We start from the raw sequence: 24,711 nt of genomic DNA on the forward strand, positions 1-24,711 counted from the left end.
GGTTTTGTGAGGATTGATGAAGATGATTTGTGTAACATGCTTAGAATATGGTCTGTCGCTAATGTCTGAGATAGAAAAGGGTTAGCTATTGTTGTAATTGTCCGGTGGACACACACCCGGCCCCCAGATTAAGAAGTTTCAGCACCCCACCACATCCTAGAATTTGGTACATTGTGCTGCCTCAGGCACTTGCTACGTGTTTATGAATTCCTCTTTTTCATAGACTTTCTGTTCACTCCAGATGGGAAGAAGGCACCTCTATCCCTTAAATGTCCAAGAGGAAGACAGTGGGTATCCTTCTGGTTGGTCTCTGTACTGGCGATGTTGTGTCAGGTTTTCGCCTACATTCTTAAAGGCAGATACCACTCATCGCTGAGAAGTGATGTCCTGTCTGGTCTCCATGAAAAATATCAGCTTCTACAGCTGTCCCAATTTTGACCCTAATCCATGGGAAATAGTAATCTAGGAGTACGATCCTAAAAGTGTATTTGTCGCTTTCCTGGCAGAGCATCTGGACAAGGGGATCTCCAGGGGAGCTGAAAGTGACCACGCTTAAGGCAGTGCCATATTCAAATAGCTTTGCACCTATGTTAGTTTGCTGGGTAGCTGTAGCAAATATCACAGGCTGAGTGTCTTAAAGAACAGAAATTTACTTCCCCACGATTCTGGAGCCTCGAAGTCCAAGATCCAGGGGTCGGCAGGGTTGGTTTCTTCTGAGGCCTCTCTGCTTGGTTTGCAGACGGACATCTCCTCCCTGTGTCTTCACGTGGTCTTCCCTCTGCGTGTGCCTGTGTCCTAATCTCCTCTTCTTAAAAGGACACCAGGCATATTGGATTAGGGACCAACCGTATGACTTTTGTAACTGAATCCCCTCTTTAAAAGCCTTATCTCCAGATATGGGCACATTCTGAGGTACTGGGGGTTAGGACTTCAACATATGAATTGGGGGGGTGGGCTCCCCAGTTAGGCCCATAACATCCTCGAGTTTCAACCCCGATAGCAGGGGTGGGGAGCAAGCTTCGATCCCTTTCAGTCTGTGGTGTGAGTCACCCACTCTGTTCTCCCCAGCCCATCAGTCTCTCCCATTGCCCCCAACGGTCTTAGCTGCTCCCAGTCCTGACCTCCGCCGCAGTGCACGTTCACCTTCCCACCTCTAATCTCAGACAGCCCGGTCCTGACTATCCCCAGAGAGTGAGCTCCCATGGGCTCGGCTGGTGCCCTTGCCCCCGAGCCTGGCATTCCTTTGGGGGAGCTGACCTCCCCACAGGGGCCTGCAGAGGATGTGCCCCCGGTGGACCCAGCCCACTCTCAGAAGCCAGAGGCGGCAGGAAGGACGAGCAGGGTCTGGTGGGGAGGCTGGAGAGGCGCCAGGCCTGCCCTGGCTCTACAAGTGATGTTATAGGGATCTGGGAGGAGGAAGCGGCCTCCCGCTGGACCTGCTTGGTCTCCCCAGCCCCAGCCCCAGCCCAATCAAGCCCTGGCCCCATCTCCCTCCGTGGGAGAGGATAGCTAGCAGATGTTCCAGTTGTTTCCAAGGGACTCTCAGCCTCCAAGTCCAGAAGAAAGTCAAAGGGCAGCCTTGTAATTTCCTGGCAGAGGAACTGTACTAACCAGTGGTTTGTAAAGTTTCCATGTGCCTTGTCCCACTTTCGCTCTGAACACTTCTGTTCCGTGTGTCTGTCTCTCTATGGTAGTCTGCCCTTCCGGCTATCGGTTTCAGAGCTGCACGAGGCTCTGTCATGGGGACGGAGGGTCTAGGTCAGGGACAGTTCAAGTCTCTGTTTGGTCCGATATTTGTGTTTGTTTGTTTGTTGTGTATCCTCAGTGCCTGGAACAGTACCTGGTACGTAGCAGAACAAACATTCAATAAGAATTTTTGAAGAAATGAATGACAAGAATGAGTAAACCTCACCTTGGGCCCTGAGTATGCTGTTTAGAGTAGAGAGGGGGTGGCAGCAGGACAGAAGTCCCCTCTGTAAACATGGACAGACAACAAGCATGTGAGCGTCTTTAGAAGCACCAGTGGGGAAGGCAGGAAGGGTCGGAAGCAGAGAACCTGAACTCTAAGGTCTGGGTTCAGAGATGAGGAGAACAGAAGTGGAGAGAGCAAGAGAAAACAAAGATTGGTAGTGAGTCCCCCATCGCTGGAGGTATGCAATGCTAGCTAGACACCAGGAGTCCAGGATGCTGCCCAGATGAAACACACCAGAAGCCCTGAAAGAGCAAATATTCTCCGACTTGATGGTGACGCAGAACTCTGACTCCAGACCTGGCCCTGCCTCTGGCCCCCTGGGACCTGGGCTGGCCTCTCACCTGCTCTGGGCCTCAGTTTCCTCCTCTATAGTATGGCAGGAAGAGGCAGGACCTTGAATTTCATGACAGCCCCTCTAGGCCTGAAAATCTGTATCCTTGAGCCTTGGGAGAGTCTGCCCCAAAAGAGTAGGACGTGGTCCCCCTCAGAGCGGCTCTCCAGAGGGAGGAGGGGAGGAGAGAAGGCAGTGCAGAGCCCTGGCAGAGGCGTGCAAAGGCTTCGGTGAGAACTGGCTTTACCCTGATTCCCATGTTTCCAGCCAGCCCCCAGAGGCCCTCAGCCCTGAGTTTGACGGCCCCAGGGGTGCGGGAGGAGTGGATGAAGGCTTAGCAGGGTCAGAGGTCATGGCATCCTCTAGGGGAGCCCAGGCTGGAGGCAGGGGCTCCAAAGAACACATGTTTGGCGGTGGAAGGGCCTCAGGCTGGGAGGCAAAATGAAGCAGACAGGGTCTCAGCCTTCAGGAGCTCTGGATGAGACTGAAATTTGGGAAGGAGGAAGAAGCGCCACACGGGAAAGGATGAACATGGCAAAATCTGTGAAATGGGTTTACTAATTTCTGCCCTGCCTTCCTGCCTCTTTGTGAAGAGTGAAACATAAAAATCTCTATCTGCATGTCACTTTTCAGGACTGGATCGTCCTCCAGTTCATCATCTCATTTGATCTAGAAGCTCAGCGTCACTGTGAGGAAACAGGCTCTAAGGAGGTAAGTTAGGCACGCAAGCCATCACCTCCATCTGGGGCACTTTCCCGTTCTGTGGGTGCCCACAGCCCCTGGTGCTTCCCTGTCACACTTGTGTCATTGCCTCCTATTCGCTTGTCGGCCTCCCCTCCAGGCTGTGACTCCAGGAGGGGGAGCTTTCTGGTTTGTATCTCTCTTTACAGTGCCCTGCCAGGGGCCTGGCAACCAGGAGGCTGATGGTGGGGTCAGGCACTGAATCAGAGCTGAATCCCACCCAAAGAAAGGCCTACAGCAAAGCAAGAATGTCAAAGACACATTTCTTTAGATGATTCTGGTTTCAAAGAATTTGATATCGCAGCTTCAGGGAATTCATGGAAGACATCTGAATTCTGGACCTCTTTATACATACTTTAACTCTCTTTCAGTTCATTTCCACCTTTTTTTTAATGCCTACTCGGTGTTAGGCACTGCTGAACAAGCTAAGGAAAAAAACCCACCCTCATGGAGCTTACATTCTAATGGAGAGAGATAGATGATAAACAAGGTAGATAAATAAGTCATACAGTATTTTTGTAGGAGGTGCCATAGGAAGAAGATAAAGCAAGAAAGTGGCATAAGACATGCTATGGGCTGCAGCTGGGGTTAAAGGGTATTATTTGGTCAGGGGCCCTGGCTGAGGTGAAGGAGTGATCCATGCAGGTACCTGAGGGAAGATGTCTCCAGGCCGAGGGAACCACAGGTGCAAAGACCCTGGGGCAGGGACAGCAAGAGGGCAGCATGGCTGGAGCCAAGTGAGTGTAGGAAAGAAGAAAGGAGATGTGTCCAGAAAAGCAGACATATAGGTCTTTGAAGCCCTTTGTAGGTCATTTTAAGGCCTTTGGCGTTTTACTTTGAGGAGAATGGGGAGCTACTAGAGAGTTTGGCAAATAACAGGTTTTATTTTAAATTAGTGTTTGTCGGGGTAGGAATAGGCACCATATTCTTCTCTGAATCCAGCCCTGGCATGAACCCAGGTCCGACTAACTCCAAACTCAGTGCTCACTAGGTCCCCTGCCTCTGAGAAGGGAGAGGCTAGGAGTGGAAGTGACCTGTTAGCTTTGAGGACCGAGCCCTGGGTCAAGGGCTTGGGCCAGGGTGGAGGGAGGGAAGCCAAGGCCAGCCTTGCTGCCCTATGAGCAGCTCTGGGAAGGAGTGTGGCTCCCGTGACAATTCGCCCTCAGCAACACAAGGAGGGTGGTGTTGCCCTCAGGCACCAGCTGTGAATTGCGTGGGGAAAGGAAAAGCCTGGGTTGGGCAGATGTGCAGACCCAAGGGTTGTGCAACAGACTTTGGAGTCAGGGCCAGGCTCTCCTCGGGTGGGTCCCCTCCCCATGCTCCCAGCAGGCTTCCAGAGTCACTCCGCCCTGGGGTCACAGAAATCAGAAGCTGCTTCAAAGTAAACCTGCAGAATCCCACAGGCCTTCAGGGAGGGGGCCTCAGGGGAGCTTGGTGGCAGAGGAGCCTCTGTATAGGAGGGAGGAGGAGGTGTCCCCGGAGGTGGGGTGGGAGGGTCAGGGTGCATTCTGATCACCGCCTGCCTGTAATCAGGACCCACGCGCCCACCATCCAGACCCAGATTTGGACCCAGTTATGATGTGTGTGAGCTGCATGACTGAGCAAGCAGATGACACTTGCTGAGCCTCGGTTTCCTGGTCTGTGGAAGGGAGAGAATAGGGCCACTTACTTGATGAGGCTTAAAAGATGATGCAAGTAAAGCACTCCACACAGAGCCTGGCACCTGGTGAGCGCACATCACACAGTGGTCCCTTTGATCATTGCTCAGTCGGTAAGCTGACTTCTCTCCTGTGGCCCCCGGAGCGGGGTTTGGCTCTGCAGTGTGGGGAGCAAGGGGACTCCTGGGCTCGGCCTCACAGAGATCCTGGGCTGGCTGCTGTGGATGCAGGAACCTAAATGGGACACAAGGAGTGAGAAGGCAACCTATGGGACTGTTCCTCAAACTTGGGTTTTTTACCTCATTTTCATTGTGACAGCATAAACATGCATAAATATGTAAAATGGAAATAAAAGTGTCATGAAACAGTACTTACCCTCACCAGGCATGATGCACTCTATTTTTATTCTTCCATTTCATTAAAAATATTGAATGCTGATCACAGCCCAAACAGAAAAAAGATTAACGAGCTCATGTGAAGTGAAGCCTCGGGTCTGGCAGGCAGTCGGGCTCACGGAAGGCTCCCTCCAGCCCTTTGGTGACCAGCTCAGGGTTGTGAGGGCTGGTGCACGAGCATGTCCATTGGCACGTGACTGTCCTCTTCCGGTGCCAGCAGAGACACAAGAGGCCAGGTGAGCAGACCCAGGAGGCAGACACTCCCAAGAGGCTGTTTCAGCTTCTCAAGAAGGACCCTTCTGCCCAGGCAAGCCACCTTCAGGGAACCGTGAGGGTCATATTCAGGCAGAGACCAGATGGCCACTCACCAGACAGCCTGCACAGTGTGTATCTGGCCTGCAAAAGACCAGGGGACTGGGGACTCAAGAGAGGCAATATAGTATAGTGGTTAGCCCAGAACCTTTGCTGCCACACTGCCTGGGTCCAAATTCGGCCTCCATGATCACCCAGCTCTATGGCCATGGGCAAACCACTTAACCTCTCTGTGCCTCAGTTTTCTCATCTGTAAAATGGGGATGATGCTAATTCCTCAAAGGGTTCTCAGCAAGTATGTGTATGTGAGTGTGTGTGTGTGTGTGTGTGTGTGTGTATGAGAGTGTGTGTGTGTGTTTGTGTGACCTAGAACAGTCCCTGACACTATTAATATTTTATTGCTCAGTCAGATGAAAGTACTTACTGGCTGGAGGTCAGTTCAGTTGTGTGCCAACATATGCCATATGGGGCCTCTGGGTTGAGTTTTCTCTGTCCATGGCCCCCAGGCCAGTGAGCCAGGCTCTCCTTGAGACAGTGGAGGGGTTCGGGGTGCTGCTCACCTGGAGAGCCCAGCCCAGACAGTGTGGATGACTGTCCGTCCAGTGCAGCCGTTGCCCCCTGCAGAGGGAGTTCCCTGCCCCACCCAATGCCCCTCCACAGACACCACCCATCACCCACTGTTCACTGATGATCTGCTTGCTGGCTGGGGGAAGGGGTGGGGAGGGTAGTTCTCAGGGTCCTTTTAGGACACATTTAGGTCCTTCTGGGGCCAGGGGTCTGTGCAGGGTCACAGAAAAGGAAAAAGAAAAGGAAAAGGCCCTCAGCTGGGAATCCAGACCTTGGGCCTTGGTGCAGCTTTATAGTCTCTCCCCTCAGGCCCACTCATATGAGGTTCGGGGGTGCTGTGCTTGGGGAAGGGGCGACCCCGCACCTGGAACACGGTCCCTTAGACTTGATGTCAGTGTGCACGATTCACCTGTTTCTTCCCTGAAGGGATATGTGGGTTCCCACAGGGCCACCTTCACCCTAAAGTATTAACGGGTGTGCCATGGACCATGTGACAGGCGGGAGGGGCACAGTATTATGGATGGGGGTCTTCTTTCCAGGGCTCCTTACACCAAGTACCAAATACTAAAAGCCAGAGAATCCTGCCTCTTGTGAGACCCGTTCCCACTTAGCTCACAGGGCTCCCCTCTCCCTGCCCCACAGGCCTTGCCCTGGAGGCAGACAGCCCTGCGTTCAAACCCTAGCTCTGCTAGTTACAAGCTTCATGACCTGAAACTCCTTACTCGACCTCTGAGACCAGGTCTGGCGTCGGTACCCCTGAGACCATTCCTACCTCGCAGGGCCGCTGTGAGGATCAAATAAACTGAAACATAGAATTAACTAGCACAGTGCTTATCAGTTAATGGGTACATGGCAAGTACAAGAGGCTTCCTTCCTCTCTGTGGCCTCTCCGCCCAGTCCCCACCCGTGTCCTCCCCAGACATTGCAGCTCCCAGCACAGCCTCCCAAGGCCTCTTCCAGGCACTTGGCTTTGTAAGCAGGTTTTGTGGCAGCAGCAGCAGCCTTAATTTTAGCTCCGGGCTCGGTAATTTCCCGTGATTACAGGCCCTGTCAGCGCAGCAAGCTCTGCAGCTGCTAGGAAGCCAGCAGGCCTCGTCAGGGCAGGCTGGAGCCCGTGCTCACACACGTGCCTACACGCGAGGGGGCACGGCACACACATGCGCACAAGCACACCATCCTTCCGGGAGCGGGACGGAGGGGTCCTCAGCCAGGCTGTGCACATACTGCACGTGCCCGCATCAATTCCTGCGGGAGGGGGTTTTAACAACCCACGTGCACACACAGCTTTCCCTGGGACGAATAAGTAGGGAGAGGAGGCCAGGAATAGGGAAGTTTTAGGACAAGGACTCTCACCTACCCCCTCTTTCCAGAATCTTCCTTCTCTCCCTTGCCTCTGGTGCCCAGAAACAAGATTCCCACATCTTTTCGGCTCTGAGACCTGATAAGGACTCTGTGTTGTAAGTGTGTGTGTGTGAGAGAGAGAGAGTGGGAGAGAGAGAAAGAGAAAGAGAGAGAGAGAGAGGCAGGGCAGTCAGTCAATAAATATTTATAAGGCATCTACTGTGACTCTTGACCTTGACCCTGTTTGGTGCTGGGGATACAGCAGTGAATAAGCAAAGGGAAGCCCAACAATAAACATGAAACACTTGAAAATAACAAACAGCTGATCCTCACTATTTGCAGATTCCATATTTGTGAATTTGCCTGCTCACTAAAATGTATTTGCACACCAAAGTCGATACTCACAGTGTTGTCATGGTCATTCTTGGACGAACACAGGGTAGGGAAAACTTCAGTGGCCCAATGCACAAGTCTCCAGCTGGGTTCCGCCATGGTGACCTCTGCCTTCTTGGTTCAGCTCAGACTTTAAATGTGTCCTTTTCGAGGTTTACTTAGGGCCACGTTTTCCACATTTTTGTGCTTTTTGTGGGTGATTTCACTGTTTTAAATGGCCCTAAGCATAGTGCAGAAGTGTTGTCTAGAGTTGCTCAGTGCATGGAAGCTGTGATTTGCCCTACAGAGCAAATACATGTGTAACTTAGCTTTTCTCAGTCATGAATGATAGCGCTGTTGGCCACAAGTTCAATGTTAATGAATCAACGATATATATTAAATAATGTGTTTATAAACAGAGCACACAGAAAACAAGGTTATGTATTGATCTGTTGACAAAATCTTGTGACTAGAGGCTCACAGGAGCTTAACGCTGTATCTCTCCTAGGAGCGATGGTTCCGTATTTGCTAACTCAGCGTTCAGAGCAACTTTATAGAACGTAACTGTCATGAATAATGAGGATCAGCTGTAACTACTGCCAAATGGCACCAAGCAAATAAAACATGGAAATGCAATATGACCTTGAGCAATGTCACTAGGTGGTCATGACAAGCCTCTCTGAGGAGGTGACACTGGCACTGAATTAGGAGTCAGGGGAAACAGCGGCCAGGGGAGGTGCTGGGGGCAGCGTGTCCCAAGCAGCAGTCGTTCTGAAATGAGCACACGCCTGGGGGGTTCTGGGGACCATGAGACGGCTGGTGTGGCCAGGGCAGAGCCCAGGGGAGGAGGATGAAGGAAGATGCAGCTGGGGAGGTGGGCAGTCCAGGCCACGGAGAGGAACTTGGGTTCTTCTTTCCTAGTCAAATGGGAAAGTGGGGAGGGCTGGGATGGGCTTTATTCTTTCCTCGTGGGCCACGTCCTGTAAGGGCCGAGAGGCCATCAGTGAGGGGTCACCCTGTGGCAGGAGCTCTGGGGTTGTAACAAGGGAATCGGTGAAAGAGGATGGATGTGGGACACAAGAGGGAGGCCGAGGCTTCAGAAACTCCTGATGGAGATTCAGGAGTTACTCCTGGAATCTGTGTGGGAACTGCTGGGCTGATGGGGTTTACACTCAGAGCTGGGAGAACAGCAAGAGGAGCCGGCCTCAGTCACCCACGCGGAGCTGTGGAGGAGGAGCTGGGCGGGGGGCTGGATGGGGCCATGCGTGGGAGCTCAGGTGACCTGCAGAAGATCTTCCCTGGAGTCTGTGTCAGGGCATGGGCAAGGCTCCCTGTAAGGCGATTTCCTGTTAACCTTCCCCTACCCCACCCTCCGGAAGACTTCCTCTGCTGGAGCAACCCAGAGCTAAACCCGGAGAAACCGCTACACACACACACACACACACACACGGATATTCTCTTTTTGAAAGACCTAAACTGATCAAGCGGGTCGTGTGCTCTGGGCCTCCCCACCTTCATGTCAGCTGCTCCTCCTCCCAGGATCTTTCCCTCCTCCAAATCTTGCTCATCTTCATGGGCCCCACACACCACTGCCTCCCAGGAGGACTCCTATGACCGCTCTGACCCCCGCTGGCCTCTGACATTTGAATACCCACCATCCTGCTGGCCTGAGTCCTACATGCCTCTGTTCTCAGTATGCACACCCGCCCCCAAAAGCAGGGCTTAGGTCTCCACTGTGAGATCCCCAGAGCACAGACCTAGCAGGAGGGTGTGCAGGAGATGAGAACTCCAAGACTGAGGCCAAGGTCAAGGTCAAGATTCCTGCAGGTTGAGGACTGAGGACTTGGGCTGTGGGCGGGGTCAGGTCTGCCTGTGCTGAGCTGGCTAGTGTAGGAGGCGTTTACTCCCCTGGCCACCCCCATACCCCACGGAGCTCTGGCTGCTGGGCTGAGAGGCTGAGGGGAATGTCCAGCCTTCCCCCCAAAGCTGGTCCCGGGCTGTTTGCCTCCCGCCTGACTCCACAGGCTGCTGGATGCCCGGGAGGGGCCCTGCCTGGCAAAGTTCTGTCCAGTGAGAACCCAGAGCTGCTCTGTGCCAGCACCATGCCAGCTGAGCCCCGGGCCACACTGGTGCCATGGCGATGCCACCACTGCCAGCCTGTCCCAGCCCCGTAACCATGGGAATGTGTGCAGAGCTGCGGCTGCTTATGCAACATCTCCGAGACTGGGAAACGGTCTGCCCATCAACCCAATCCTGCCTGCCGGCCTGACCTGCTCCCTGGGATGCCCGCAGACAGGCTCCGTGAACTTGGGTTATGTTGCCCCACCTGTCATCCCCCAGACTCCTCACACACACACACACACACACACACACACAGCACCCTGTCTGTGGAAGGGACTCCTGGGGTAGAATGGTCTGGAGGGAAGACGGGGGGAAAGAGAAAGATGTGGGTGAGGGGGATGGACAGAGGGAACCACAGAGGATTCTGACAGGTGGCGGAGCTGGCCGTCTGGATACAAGCTAAAAGCTCCAGCCACCTCCAGCCAACCTCAACCCCAGATGTCCGGTATCACAGAGATGGGCCAGCTGCCCAATGGGCTGTCCTGTCACTTCCCACAGCTGGAAGCTGGGGCCGCATACACAGGAAGAAAGAGACAGAGACAAAGACAGAAACAGACAGAGACAGAAGGACAGAGACAGAGAGAGGGAGAGACAGGGAGAGAGAGAGAGAGATACAGAGAGAATACAGAGAGAAATACAGAGAAATACAGAGAGAGATAGAAATATAGAGATAGAAATACAGAGAGAGAAATACAGAGAGAGAGAGAGAGAAATACAGAGAGATAGAAATACAGAGAGAGATAGAAATACAGAGAGAGAGAGATAGAAATACAGAGAAAGAAATACAGACAGAGATAGAAATACAGAGAGAGAGATACAGAGAGAGAGAGATAGAAATACAGAAAGAGAGAAATACAGAGAGAGAGAGAAATACAGAGAGAGAGAGATAGAAATACAGAAAGATAGAAATACAGAGAGAGAGAGAGAAATACAGAGAGAGAAATATAGAGATAGAAATACAGAGAGAGAAAGAGAGAGAGAGAAATACAGAGAGATAGAAATACAGAGGGAGATAGAAATACAGAGACAGAAATAGAAATACAGAGGAGATAGAAATACAGAGACAGAGATAGAAATACAGAGACAGAGAGGGAGAGCCCCAGAAGAGAAACATCCACACAGAGATTCACATAGATGAGAGAGACAGAACAGACTGCCCCCCTCCAACCAAATAAAAGTCCCAAACATCTGCAGTTTACGGTTTCCTGCTGGTTTCCAAAGCCTGGCTCTACCTCTGAAGGCAGCCCTGTTCCTAATGGTTCCAGGGCCTGGCCACTGGCAGCCCCAAAATTTGGAGGGTGAGGCCATCACAGGATGGCTGGGCAGGACCGGGACACACCAGGGTTCCAGAGTCGGGGCAAGTGCCTGGATCTTTTCCTGCCTCCTGCCCTGCCCCCTGCCCGGGTCCTCTCCATCTGTGGCCTTGTCCTGTGTTTCCCTCTGGCTTGCCCTGTCCTCTTTACTCAGGTTCACTCCCCCCCACGCCTGAGCCCCTCTCTGCAGTCGCCAGCCTTCCCTCGTCACTGGAGACTCTGGCTCTAAGTCTTCCTTCGCCTCAACCGCAGCCTTCATCCCGGGTGACTGCAATGCCCAGGCCCACTGGCCAAGCAGCCCCCCCGGCCCTCCTCCTGGTCTCCCGGCAGCCCCTCCCTCGCCCAGCGCGGAGCCCTTGCCCTGGCTACAAACCGCACCAGAGCAGCTCTCATCCCCTCTGACCTCGCCCACCTGTCCTTGTGGGTCTTTCCTCAATGCCCCCACCTACACAGCTGACGCTTCTGTAACCTGCTCCATTCCATCCACCGTACCCTCTGGCTTAGATCCCGGGGCCATCAGTGCAAACCCTCATTTGCAAATACGGCCTGGAAGTCTCAAGTGCCACTGTCTTCTGGGCAAAACCCCGCCCTGAAGAGGCTCCCCTTGGCCTTCTCTGGGCCAGACACTCCCCCGAGGGAAATGGTCATAACTCCGAATTCACCTGCCCAGCTCACCCCATTTCCTCCCAGCTTGTCCCCCCACGTTCTGCCACTACTACTTTCCAGCCTCTTCCTTCTCCTCAAGGCCCCACCACTCTCCGCTCCCACCGCACCTTCCCTCGCCCCGCAGACAACCTCGCCTCCGCCTCCGGGGTTAATGCTGGAGCCAGCAGCCAGCCTCCTACGGCCGCCCACCCGGCCCTCCTGTCGCCTGCATCTACCACCTCCCTGGGGGCAGGGGCCCGTTCCCCAGACAAGATGCCCCCACCTGGGTCCTGGGGCCACCTTCTCAATGACCTCGCTCCACCACTTGCCCTCCTCCCATCCTTCGGTGACTCCTACATCCAGCTCATTAGCATTTATCCAGACAGTCTTCTTACAAAGAAACAACCCGCCATCGATCCACATTCCCCTCCCGATACCCTCTCATCTCCCCTCCCCCTCCCAGACCAGCCTGGGTAAAGGGCATGTCCACACGGCCCCCTCACTGTGTAGCCCCCTCCAGGCTGCCTTCCGAGTCCATCTTCTGCCCCAAACGCTCCTGCTCCTGCCGCGAGCTGGGCCGTCAGGTCCACGGCCTGCTTTGCAAGCCTGGTCTCAGGTCTTAGGGCTGCTCAGCAGCGCTCACACCATCCCCGCCCCAGTCCATCTGGATTCCCTCCCACTCTCGGGCTGCTCCCTCCAGCCTCCTCCGGAGGCTCCTGCTCCTGCGCCGGGCCTGGGGATATGCAGTCCCTCCAGCGTCCTTTCAGGCGCACGCCTCACTCTCACCGCCCGGGGGTCAGACGCCACCACAGATATTCCCACAGCTCACGAGTCTCACTTCCCAGCCAGGCCCATCTCCTCAGCTCCAGCTTGCACCATGGCATCCATCTGTCTCCCGTGCACCCCACACTGACCACGCTCACGCTCCTAAAATGTGCTCCTCTCCACCTCGGCCTGTTCCAGGAATCTTCCTACAAAGCTCCCTTCTCTTCACCTCACACATGAACTCATCACCCAATTAGACATCTTCAATCTGGCCTAGGCTTTCCTACCACCATCCCCTGAGCCAAGCCTCGCTTTGCAGCCTCCCTGCTTCCGGCTGAGGTCTCCACCCCAAATTCAGTCTTCCCATCCATACCAGTCAGAGGGATTACTGCAAAAGCATGTCTCATTATATCACACACTTCCAACAGCTCTTGGGATGAAACCTCCTTAACGTGGCTTTTCCTGTCCCTGCGTGATCTGAGTGCTGCCCACCCCACCTCATCTCAGGCCACCCTCCCCTTTTCTCACTTCAATCCAGCCACAGTAACTACTTTCAGGTCCTGCGAATGACAAGCTCCTTTTCACCTCAGGGCCTTTGCACGTGCTATTTCCGCTACCTGGGATTTTACCCACTTCCTTACCCAGCCAACTCATATTCACGGTCTAATCTCAGCTTACATGTCACTTTCTCTAGAAAGCCTTTTTTTTAACACCCCCAGACTAGACTTGGTCCTCTAGATGTTTCTTCTTTTGGTACTCTATTTCTCCTCTGTACACCTATAGCCATTATCATGCAATTGTTTGAGCTGCATGACTGTCTCCCAGTGTTGGACATCTGTCATGTTCGTGGCCAGCCAGCTTATTCTGAATGCCTGTCTTATGTCTGAGGAACTTGCGACAGTGTGTGGACCTTCTCCGGGTAGAAGTCAGCGTGGGCTCTCTAGCACCCCCTGTAGCTAGTGGGCAGGGTCAGGACCAAGGCCGTGCCATCAGAGGCAGCTCTGTGAGACTTGGGTTCGGAAGAGAGCACCAAGAGGAAGCCAGCGCCAAGTGCAATTGAGTTTTTGGCAAGCATGGCAGTGGAGGAGTCTGGCTTTTCAGGACAGCCATGTGGGGTGTCCGGCATTGCGTCCCCAGTGTTACTGGTGTGAGCACCTGGGTCTGCAATGAAAAGTGGTGGAGTGGGGAATTCGCCACAGTGGTCCCCTGGTTGGGGGTGGGAGCTGCCTCTGACTGTACTCCTGGAGACCAGTGAGCTCCCTGACGTTTTTGACTAAATCATGTTTCTGCTTAACCCAGCCTGAGGGGTCCTGTGGCCTGCAGCAGAGACCTCTGACTCATATTCTCCCTAACCAGACCCTAAGCCCCTGAATAGGAATGTTCTGGAATTGTTTGCAGCCGTGTTTCTAAGTGCTGGCAAGGTGTCTGCCACCTAAGCAAGTACTTAGCAAATAGGTGGCCCCACAGAACTCAGAGCCCTAACAGGAATGTCCATGAAAATCCCTAAGGAGAACAAAGTCTGAGTCTGATACCCACCATCCTGTCCTGCAGACCCTTCCTCCAAACGTTGCTCCTCAAGCTGAGATCAGCCACACTCTTGCTTCCTGCCCAGCAGATGGTGGCTCTTGGCCTGGTGGGGTTCTAGGCTCTATACAACCAGCCCGAGTCCCTTCCTCCAGGAAGCCTTCCTTGACTGCTCCTGCCCTCACCAACACCCTGTTCTCTGAGCTCCCACAGCCCAGAGAATTTGAGCCCCACACACCCATTCTTACTCACATCCAGGTTTGGACTCATCCCTGGGGATCTCTTCAACATTCCTGGGGTCTCCCCTGGGACAGGGAACAGGTCCCTCTTTTGTACCCTCCCTCCTCCTCCCCACAGTGGAGAGGAGCACAGGTTGGCCACAACAGAGAAGTTTCTTCCTTCTCTTTAGGAAACTCCTTTCAGGACCTGAGGAGAGGCTGGCTGGAAGGAAAATGCTGCAGTGGATGATGGAAAATCCTACTTTCCCTGCACAAAACCAGGGGCCCAGGGAAACCTCTCCCATCTGGTGTGAACCCTGTACAGAGACTCCAGTGAGCACAGGTTCTCCTATCCCTTCAGCTCTCACTCTTCTTATCAGCTTCTTCCTCCTCAAGACTGGGGTTGGAAGGGCTGGGGGGTGTCCCATTCCCCCCCTCCTCCAAAAGCCTCCTGCCCCCCTACGCTGGCCAGACCACAAGGTCCTTCTTCCACCAGCCCTGCAGGCTCACTGTGGCCCAGGCCAGGCCCTGGGAGCCCTGTGTCCACCTCCAGCATTGGGGCCTCATCAGGGAGCTTGGTCAGCCCAGCCAATGTTCTTAACCGTCATTGTTCTGCCACCCGGTGGCCAAGTTAAGCATTGCTCCTCTCAACTCTGTTGCCTGCAATTCAGTGTCCCTTTCGAAAAGCTCTCAGAAGTCACCTATTGACCGACTCCTTCCTGCTGCAGATGGGGTTGCTGAGGCCCCGAGAAGGGAAGCGTTTGCCAATCAAGGGATCTGCCCAGAAACCCTCAGTGTAGCCCCAGGCAAAGGATCCTTGTAGTGGAAGAGACTAGCAAAGTGGTGGGAATTTGAGGCTCCAGTAGAAACTGGAGGGAGCAAGGAGTAGACTTCCAGCCATAGATGAAACCTGTAGGGAAGGGATGGACAATTCACAAAGTGAGCTTCTGCTTCAACCACTACTACCACCACGAACTGCTAACGCTAACTGCTAACTAACCACTACTGATGCCAGTTAAGACTTCAGGAGGGGTTCCCTGGCGGCACAGTGGTTAAGAATCCGCCTGCCAATGCAGGGGACACAGGTTCGAGCCCTGGTCCGGGAAGATCCCACATGCCACAGAGCAACTAAGCCCGTGTACCACAACTACTGAGCCCGCCTGCCACAACTACTGAAGCCCGCACACCTAGACCCCGTGCTCTGCAACAAGGGAAGCCACCGCAACAAGAGTAGCCCCCACTCGCCACAACCAGAGAAAAGCACATGTGCAGCAACAAAGACCCAACACAGCAAAAAATAAAATAAATAAAATTTTTAAATAAAAATAAATAAATAAATAGGAGGGCACAACCCCTCCCCAGGGTTTAGGAAAACAAAAAAAACTTCAGGAGACCACTCTTTGACTATTAAAACGAAATCTCTCCCATTTTTGAACTACTCACGTCAGATCTGTCCTGCAAAACTCAGCTCCATTCCCCGGCCTCCAGGAAGCCTTCCTTCACTACCTCAGCCTTCCCTGCCATTGTCTTCTCTTCTGATGGCCACTCTTGCCCTTACAGTCACAGGGGTTCCAGTGAAAGCAGATGCAGCCATATGAAACCCAAGGGCACATTGTTGGCCATAATGCCCAGCTGCCCAGCACTTTCCTGGTCAGACAAATGTCAAAAGTGTGGCCACAGTCTAAAAACCCTACCATGCATTTCTTCCTTTAGTCTCAGATCGTAAAAGCAGTTCATACTCATTGTAGGGCTTTTGGGAGAAATAGAAGGGATTTTAAAAGAAAATAAAAATCAGCCATAATCTCTTTACCCAAAGACTGGGTAATGCCTAGAGTTGGCAGAGCTGCTGGTGGGAGTAGAGATCTCGCCGGAGCTCTGGGTGCAATCTGGCACCACTCCGTCACGTTAAGAAAAGGCACACCGCTGACCTGGCACGTCCACTCTGTGGTATGTGTCCCGGAGAAAGGCTTGCTGGCGTGGGGGCATGAGGGCACAAGCACGCGGACATTCACCTAGAGGCAGGGGGAGACAGGACGGTCACACGCGGGCGGTGACACCATGTGGCACCATACGGCAGTCAAAACAAGCAACCAGATGAGCACATGGCAACAAGGGTGGATCTCTTAAAAGTGCTGAGAGGAAAAACATCAGGAGCAGGATGAAGCATGTAGCCGACAGCATTTATGTAAATTAAAAGTACAGACACACACAACGCTACACGTTCTGCAAGAACACAGAAACACGAGAATTCACATTTAACACATTGGAATGTTTGCCTGTGGGATGAGGGGAATGGGAGTGCAGGTAGAGACAAAAGAGAACACATTTTTTTAATGAATTAAACACGAGGATCCTTGCACAGACAACTGATGGGGACGTGACATGAACTGAGACGCGATAAATGCACGTCTGCACCGGGGGTTCAAATAAAGCCTACAGACCCCTCCCCTGCAGAGGAGCATGGTTTCACTCAAACGTGTATCTATTCATTTACAAGTTTATTGGCTCCTCTGGCGTTGGGCTATGGTCCAGACTCCAGGAAGAGGAACATGAGAAGAACAGACAGGAACCAAGGAAGTCAGGGGTGGACACACAGAGACCCGGGCAAAAAGAGTCAGAGGCAGGACAGGGAAGAAGGGCTGGGCAGCAGCTTGGGTGGAGGCGTCAACTGAGGGTTCCCAGGGGGCGCTGCTCCCACTCCTCTGAAGGGTGGTGGGCCCGTGTAGCTGCCCAAGTTCAGGTGTGGATTCCAGTCACGTGATGTGGCCAGCCTAGCACACAGATGTCAGCACCTTCGCCCTTGAGCGGGAAGGCATCGTCCACTTGGCATGAGTCCTCCAGGCTGGCAGAAGTTCAGGATCATGGCCACGCCACCTCCGTGAGATCTCAGTCCTCACCTCCAAGCAAGGACAAGAGGGAGGATGTTAGGAAGGTCCCATTGCCACTTCTTTACTCAACCCCAGTGGGGCTGAGGGTGCAGGGGGAGACCATGCAGGAGAAACAGAGACAGGGGTTCCTGGAGCAGGAGAAGCTATGGTTGGCCACAGCCACTGCTAAGTACTACCTCTAGAGGATACTACTTCCTCCTTCCTGTATTGCTGACCATTCCCTTTGGCTCCTTTCTCTTTTAGCACTGCCTTTGTCTGGGCCCAGTTAAAGACATTTATGGGTGCTTTCTTGAGCTTCTGGCCAAAAAACTACTCTGTCTTCCCCAAAAGCTTAGACCATCCCCTGCTCTGGGGCTCATTCCTGCCCCTGCCCACTGAGCTGAACTGTGGCCACTGGGAACCTGTCCAGGGGACATGACCTGAAGGAAGAGAGGCCTCCAAACTCTGTCTGAGGAGGTGCAATTGAGGGGATTGAGAGTAACTGAAAGAAAAGCCACTTGGGAGATGTAGGGGGGTGGGGGGAGTGTCTGTATCTTCACATCTCCAAGGGGCTGCTTGGGCAAAGGGGGCTGAGAGGCTGTGACATTTCTGACAGAGCTGAATTTAGGCTGTGACAAAGACAGAAAGGAGACAGTTTTCCATTCAACATAAAGGTGAGCTTCCTGATGATAGAAAGTGTCATTGATAGGTAGTAAGCTCCCTGTCTCCAGAGGCATTTAACTATCTGGTCCCCAAACCGCTTCCTGGGACAGATCCCTTCACAACTCTCTGTGGAATCCCCTTTTCCAGATCCCACCCACCTTGTCCAGGGCTGTTCCTCGCCCCTCTCAGCAACCCCAGGGCCCATGAGCCACTACAATCAGATACTGCAGTCCTGTGTCTGCATCCAGACTCCAGATAAGGCTGCAGAAGACTCAGAAAGGCTAGGGTGGTAGTAAAGAACGGCAGAGGGGAGGGAGCCAATAAGAGACAGTGGTGGCAGAATAGGGGGGTGCAATGCCCCACAGCTGGGGTACAGGTACGTACATCCAGGTCTCCAGCAGAACACAGAGCCCACAGCAAATCCTTGGCCACCAGAGGGAGCCCATGACTCTGCCTGTGCACACAGCGACAGGACCTGGTTGTCTGGGGCACTGAGTTAAATTCTCCCACCCCTCCCCATAAAGCAAGTCTGTCCTAAAGGAAAAATGCGAAGTGTCTTCTGGGTGGGATGTTATAATTCACTCCTCTTTACCATCTCTCCATAGTTCTACATGTGCACTGGTACCATCTATTCTGTCTATTCATGTGTTTGTCCTTCTCTGTTTGGTCTGTTCTTTTTGTGCGCCTCTCCTCCGGGTGCTCTCTCTCAGAGTCCCTGGCTTTGCTCTCCATCATCCTCCCTGTCTCTGCACTTGAATTTATTTTCCTAGACTTTGTATGTCCACCTCTGATTTTCTTGGTTCCTCTGTGTCTTCTCCCTGTCTCTCCAGGAGCCGACTTATTCCTTCCTCCACTCTCTCTCGTTCAGTTTTAGAAACACAGAATTAAAGGATCCTTTTAACCCACCCCTGGATCCCTCTTCTGATCCCTGAAAGGCCTTCTCCACCTCCTGCTGAATGGACAGTAAACTTGGCCCAGCCCAGAGGAGGGATGGATAAAAGATGTTTACAGGAAGTATTCAGGTTAAGCGTGATCCAGAAACTCAGGACAGATTTCCACATAGGATTGCAGGACTCAGTGTTTGGCCTGATCGGGGATTTACAGGGGCTGGGCAGGAGAGAGGCAGCCTTAGGACTGGTGGGAGAGAAGGCTTAACAAATAAGGATAGCCTGAGTCACATACCTCTTGGTTGAGGAAGCAGTACAGGATGGCAACAATGAAGCCCTGTGGGGCCAAAGAGAAAGGACCCCATCACCTTGGCCTGGCCTCAAGGTGTCTGCAGTCTTCCTATTACCTTTTTCCCCTACTCTCCGCCAGGCTGTGACTTGGACCAGGTCTTTGGGAAAAGGGAAAGTAGACGTATTCATCACTTACCATGTGCCAGGCATATTGTCACATGTAATTGTCATAGCAAGTCTGCCAAGGCTGTACTGTTGGCCCCGTTGGCCTGTTTCTCTGATTCTCTTTATTTCTCCATCCCCTAGTATTAAGCACAGAGCCTGACACATAATAGGTGCTCAGTAAATGTTGAATAGATTGGATGGATGGATGGATGGATGGATGAATGGATGGGTAGATGGATGGATATGTAGATAGGCGCATGAGTAGTTGAATGAATAGAGAGATGGATGGATGGGAGAAAAACAGACAGATGGATACTTGAATAGATGGATGAGTGGCTGGAAGGAAGAATAACGAGCCTAGTCGCCCTCAGCCTACCATGAAATCAACCAAGCCTGTGGGCTGCAGCACCTTCCTCCTGCCCAAGGACTCAGAGGGAAGGAGTGAGTGCTGTGGGGGTCCTCACCTGGAAGGAACCCAGTCCCAGCTCCAGGGGGAGGCGAATGCCTAGGCCAGCACTGTCAGGCAGGAAGTTGAAGATGACGTAGTGAATTCCAAACAATGGGATGAGGAGAAGGGTTGACTTGGAGAGACGCCTGCAGAAAAAGACAAGCCCAAGGCTGGAATTAGAAAGTCCCATGGGGGGCTTCCCTGGTGGCGCAGTGGTTGAGAGTCTGCCTGCCGGTGCAGGGGACACGGGTTCGAGCCCTGGTCTGTGAGGATCCCACATGCCGCGGAGCAACTAGGCCCGTGAGCCACAATTACTGAGCCTGCGCGTCTGGAGCCTGTGCTCCGCCACAAGAGAGGCCGCGATGATGAGAGACCCGTGCACCGCGATAAGGAGTGGCCCCCGCTTGCCGCAACTAGAGAAAGCCCTAGCACAGAAACGAAGACCCAACACAGCCATAAATAAATAAATAAATAAATAAAATAAACCCAAAGTTAAAAAAAAAAAAAAAGTAAGCTGAAATATTTAAAAAAAAAAAAAAAAAGAAAGTCCCATGGGCCCCCTGCCTACTTTCACTTCCCACCAGCTTCCCATATCAATTCTACACACCAGCCACCCTGGAGAACTCCCCACATGCACCCTGGGCTTCCTTACTTTGGGCCCCTGGATTCCGCTGTTCCCTCTGACAAATTCTCTTGTCTCAATTTATTCTAGTCAAGTCTATGCATCTTTCAAAGTCTAGTTCAAAGACACCTCTTCCAGGAAGTCTTCCCGGACTGTACTCCAACCCCACCATCTGTTTAGAAAGGATCTCCTTCTGCAGGCTCCCGTAGAAATTGATCCCAACACTCATCAGCCTATTTGGCCTGGCAACTGGCTGTTTGGAGGCCCCATCCTTCCTATATTGTGACCTATTGGAGGTCAGGGACCAGATCTATTCTCTCTGGGGACATAGGGACAAGCACTGGACCAGGATCATGGATGCCTAATTGTGCATAAAAGAGAACCATGCTGACTCCCACTCCAGTTATGTCCCCAGAACCCCTGGAAACACACACACACACACGTTACCAGTACTGACGCTGGGTGTGGAGGCTGCCCTGAGCTGGCTCCAGTTTCCTCAGCAAGATACGGATAATATTGAGAAAAAGCCCAAAGTTCACCTGGAAATAGAGGTGTAGGGAGGTGGAAGGCAAGGGTCAGGGGTGACCCAAATGGCCTGGGGTGGGACATCTTTGGGGACTAGAAACCTCAAACCCTGGAGAGGCAGGGATGTGCAGGTAGATGGATGTGCAGGTCATTGCTCTAGACCTTGTCGCCTGAGACTGGACGGTCCCATAGGGGGCTCAGGGTCCCCCTCCCTTTCCAGTCCCAGGACCGAGGGTGGGAGGTCAGGCCTTGCCATCCTGCCTCCAGCACCTCTCAGGCTCTTCTCTGGCACAAAGCATGTGGCCTTCTCTTTGCACAACTGCAAAACTGTCAAAAATGCGTACATTCACCCAGGCCACAAAACCAGTCCTAGCTGCCCTGTCTTCCACGTGGGAGCAGGTAGGAGTTTCAGCTGCCGCGTCTTCTACTCTCCCAGCCCAGCCTCACTGCGGCGGTAGGTGATCTGCAACCAGGACACCAGACTCATTGAAACTCTGAGCTAGAAGAGGCCTGAGCTCTGGTTTTACCAATGGGCTGTTGAAGTCCAGAGAGGGCCTCACAGAGAATCTGCGGCAGAACCAGGCTGGAACCCCAGGTGTCCTGACTCCCAGCCTGGAGTCGTGTTTCCTGCTGTGTATGGCTGCTCGGTGGACCCAGGGAGGTTGGCTGAATAAAGCAGAGGACACTGGCCCCAGGCACTGACCCCAACGGAAAGGACGATGGGTCCTTTGATGATCCACCAATAGGGGGAGCTGTCGTCCAGGTCCCAGCACCTGGGGAGAGGACAGGCCGGGACTGATGGGGGGGCGGGGGTGGGGTGGGGTGGGAAGAGTGCAGTTGCTGGAAAGCCCTTTTCTTCGGCACCCATGCTCCTCCCTCCTCTCTACCTACCAGCCTCTAGGCTCCTCACTTTGGAATTTGAGCCTTCTAGCCTCACCCTACTCCCAACCAGCCTTATCTACGTTCTCTCAGACATTTAGGCACTTTCCAAAGGCGTGCCCTGATCCAAGCTGGGTTCACTCTTTCTCTCCACCTAGGTGGATGAGTTTCTCAAAACTCAGTCTGTTTGCTGCCTTCTTGTGGCTCCAACACTCCCCCTGTTCCAGAAGGCCCCCACTTACAACCCCCTACCCCCTGAGCCCCGAACCCTGAGATTCTGCACCCCCTTCTTGCCCAGGCTCAAGCCCCTTTTGTGCTACCCACGACTGCATCTCCCACCCCTCTCCCAAGCCTGGCAGCTCTCCTCTTCCCAGCTTGGAGGACAGCCTCACTGCCTGAGCGTCCAGTCCATGCCCCATGGGGACCCAGCACGGGTGTGATGAAGGGATAGCCCAGACTCACGCAACATCCTCAAAGGCCAACTTGCAACCCACCCACATGCCGGTGAAGAGCAGGGGAAGCCCTGAGGGGGTACAGAAAAGACACGAGTAAGGGGTCTTCATCCTGCGCCCACCTCCCACCACTGCAGCCAGTCACACAGGGCACTGTGAAGGCGGGACCAGGAGAGAGCCCAGAGATCGGGGACCTGGCCCTGATCTCCAGCACTTGCTGTAGGACTGTAAGCTGCCCTTCCTCTCCCTGGGCCTTGGGGTCATCGTGAGCGAGATGAAGGGACCTTGGTGTGAGCTCCCTGGGCGTCCCCGACACCCCAACACCCGCACAGTGCCCAAACCAGCCCTCGGTGCTCACCCCAGCCAGCAAGGACCAGCCACCAGAAGGTTCTCCTTGTGCTGGGTGACGTGGAGGCCAAGAGGAAGGTCAGGTAGACAGCTTCTGCCAGCAGCCAGCTGAAGTTGGTCATGGTGGCGAAATGGGAGGTGGCCACGGAGACCTTGCACAGAACCTGCGGGCCAGGGGCTGGGCGCTTCAGAGCCGGGACACCCATTGGAGCCCCGCCAAGTCTCCCCTACCCCACTCAGGCCCCAAACCTCCACCTTGGGCTGCCCCAGAGGGGGTGTGGTTGTGTAATGCAGTGGTTAAGAGCACAGATTTGGGATCCAGACAGCCTGGGTTCAAATTTACCATCTGGATAACCTTCCCACACCTTAGCTTTTCATCTCTAAAAGGAAAAACTTCCAATGCTGGCTCGTGGCCTCATCATAAGGATTGAATGGAAACCCTGTATACGAATTGCTACTGTTTTTACTCTCACCCCGTCCCTCCTGAGCTCAAGTCAATCCCTAGAGCTGAGGATATGGAACACCATTTATTCATGCACTGCTCCGTCCTGCGAACATACACGCATGTGCCCGTGCATGCATTCATTCATTCACTGCGTGACTCTGCTCATCTGTCGGGGGAGGAGCGCTCGCCTCTGAGCTCAGAATGGCCCAGGCTTGGTCCCTCTCCCACCATTCAGCTGCTGGGTGACATCGCCAATTACCCCTCATCTACATATGGGACTAAAATGAGAATAGATGTAGGAAATAAAAGGAGATAACATATGTAAAGCATTTAGCATAATACCTGGCACATAAGTGCTCGATACATATACTATTACTATGTCTTTCATTAACAAATGAAGGTCATCTGTTGGTTTGTTCATTCATGTAGCTGTTCATTTCCAGCACGGTGTCAGAGTAGCTGGTAAGTGCTGGGCCACCACACTCAGCCCAACTTCCCTTATTTTCGGTCTCTTCTCGTAGCCCACCTCCCTGCCCCCATGATGACACCCCTGTTTCTTGGACTTGCCCCAGCTTCTCCTGTCTGTGAGAGCTGGTCCTCTCACACTGGACACGTTCACCCTGGTCCTCCCCGCTCCCTCCCTATCATTGCTGCCCACCCAGCTCCAAAGCCATCTCCTCCCTGAGGCCTTCTCCTGTTCTCTCCCAGCTTTCACCTCCCTCTACCTAGTGGTCCCATAATCTGGTATAATCTGACCCCTTAGGCACCCTGGGTGCTTCTCAAGGGAGGCACACGGCTCTGCCCAGCCCCTGGCATACCCACGCCCAGCACAGACAGACAGTGCTCAGAGGAAGTGTGAAATGGAAAGGCTGGCTGGAGTGAAATGTGGTCCGGGTTGGGATATGGGATGGGGAATGGAACGGGAATACAGAATATGGAGTGGAGAGTGGAATAAGGGAAACGCTGTGGATGGGCACCGTCGTCCAGGAAACAGCTGGAGGATTTAGAACTTGACCGCAAGGAGGGGGAGGAAGGGGGAGGGGTGATTTCCCGCTCTGTCGCTAGCAAAGCGGGAGCCGCAGGGTCAGCCCACGCTACCGGACAGGCACAGCTGCATCTCTAATCCAACCTCCTCGCCCGCACCCACACCAGCACCCCGACCCATGGCTGTTACAGTGGAGAAGCTGCAGTGGTCCGTGTTCTCGCCGTGAAAGAGGGTGGCATCCTTCAGGAACACAGCTCCCGCCTTGAGAATAAAGGTGATGAACAGCTGGGTGTGGATGTAGTTCCTGGGGCAGTGGAGCCTCCTGGAGGGGACAGGAGGGGTGAAGAACAGGAGGCAAGGTGGGAGAGGGGCTTTTGATGTGCTCAAAGCGGGCTTGCGGAGGCTGAGCAGGGCGGGAGGTGAACTGAATTGGCTTGGATTGGATTGGATCAGATTGGATCGGATGGATTGCATTGAACTTGAGGCTTCAGCTATAACCTTGCAGGGCAGCTGGGCTCAGTGTAGGTGAGAGGACAGAGAATAGCAGTCCCTTGCCTTCAGGGAGCTCATGGTGTGGAGGACAGAGGCAGAAACGACAGGGTCCTGCCCAGGGGAGCCCCCTGATAATCAGAGAGAGGAGGCTCACCCCCCGGGAGACAGAGAACAGCGCGGGCCAGGCTGGGGGGTGGGGTGGGGCGGGGCTTTGAGAGGGCAAAGATCAAAGGGTTGAAATAGTCAAGAAGGGCTTCATGGAAGAGACAAAGAGGATTCTTGAGGCAGATGAGAGCTGAGCTTTGAATTTTAATGGATATGAGGGCACTGAGAAAAAAGGAGGCAGGCATTCCAAGCAAATAGAATA

General features: G+C 53.5%; 1 protein-coding gene across 1 annotated transcript in view; it reads right to left on the reverse strand.

Annotated features, from left to right (window-relative positions):
• The window catches only part of GHRHR (growth hormone releasing hormone receptor), a 52,579-nt gene that overhangs the window by 20,974 nt on the left and 6,894 nt on the right, over positions 1-24,711 (reverse strand). The window contains exons 6-13 of the mRNA XM_059932520.1: positions 24,042-24,174; positions 22,433-22,586; positions 22,085-22,145; positions 21,447-21,516; positions 20,666-20,757; positions 19,613-19,742; positions 18,988-19,029; positions 16,204-16,287 (exon numbers count right to left, since the gene is read on the reverse strand). Of these exons, the coding sequence (XP_059788503.1) occupies positions 16,204-16,287; positions 18,988-19,029; positions 19,613-19,742; positions 20,666-20,757; positions 21,447-21,516; positions 22,085-22,145; positions 22,433-22,586; positions 24,042-24,174 (766 nt within the window). The remainder of the gene's footprint in view (positions 1-16,203; positions 16,288-18,987; positions 19,030-19,612; positions 19,743-20,665; positions 20,758-21,446; positions 21,517-22,084; positions 22,146-22,432; positions 22,587-24,041; positions 24,175-24,711) is intronic.

The sequence above is a fragment of the Balaenoptera ricei genome, chromosome 9 (genome assembly GCF_028023285.1).
Source record: "Balaenoptera ricei isolate mBalRic1 chromosome 9, mBalRic1.hap2, whole genome shotgun sequence".
Lineage (NCBI taxonomy): Eukaryota > Metazoa > Chordata > Mammalia > Artiodactyla > Balaenopteridae > Balaenoptera > Balaenoptera ricei.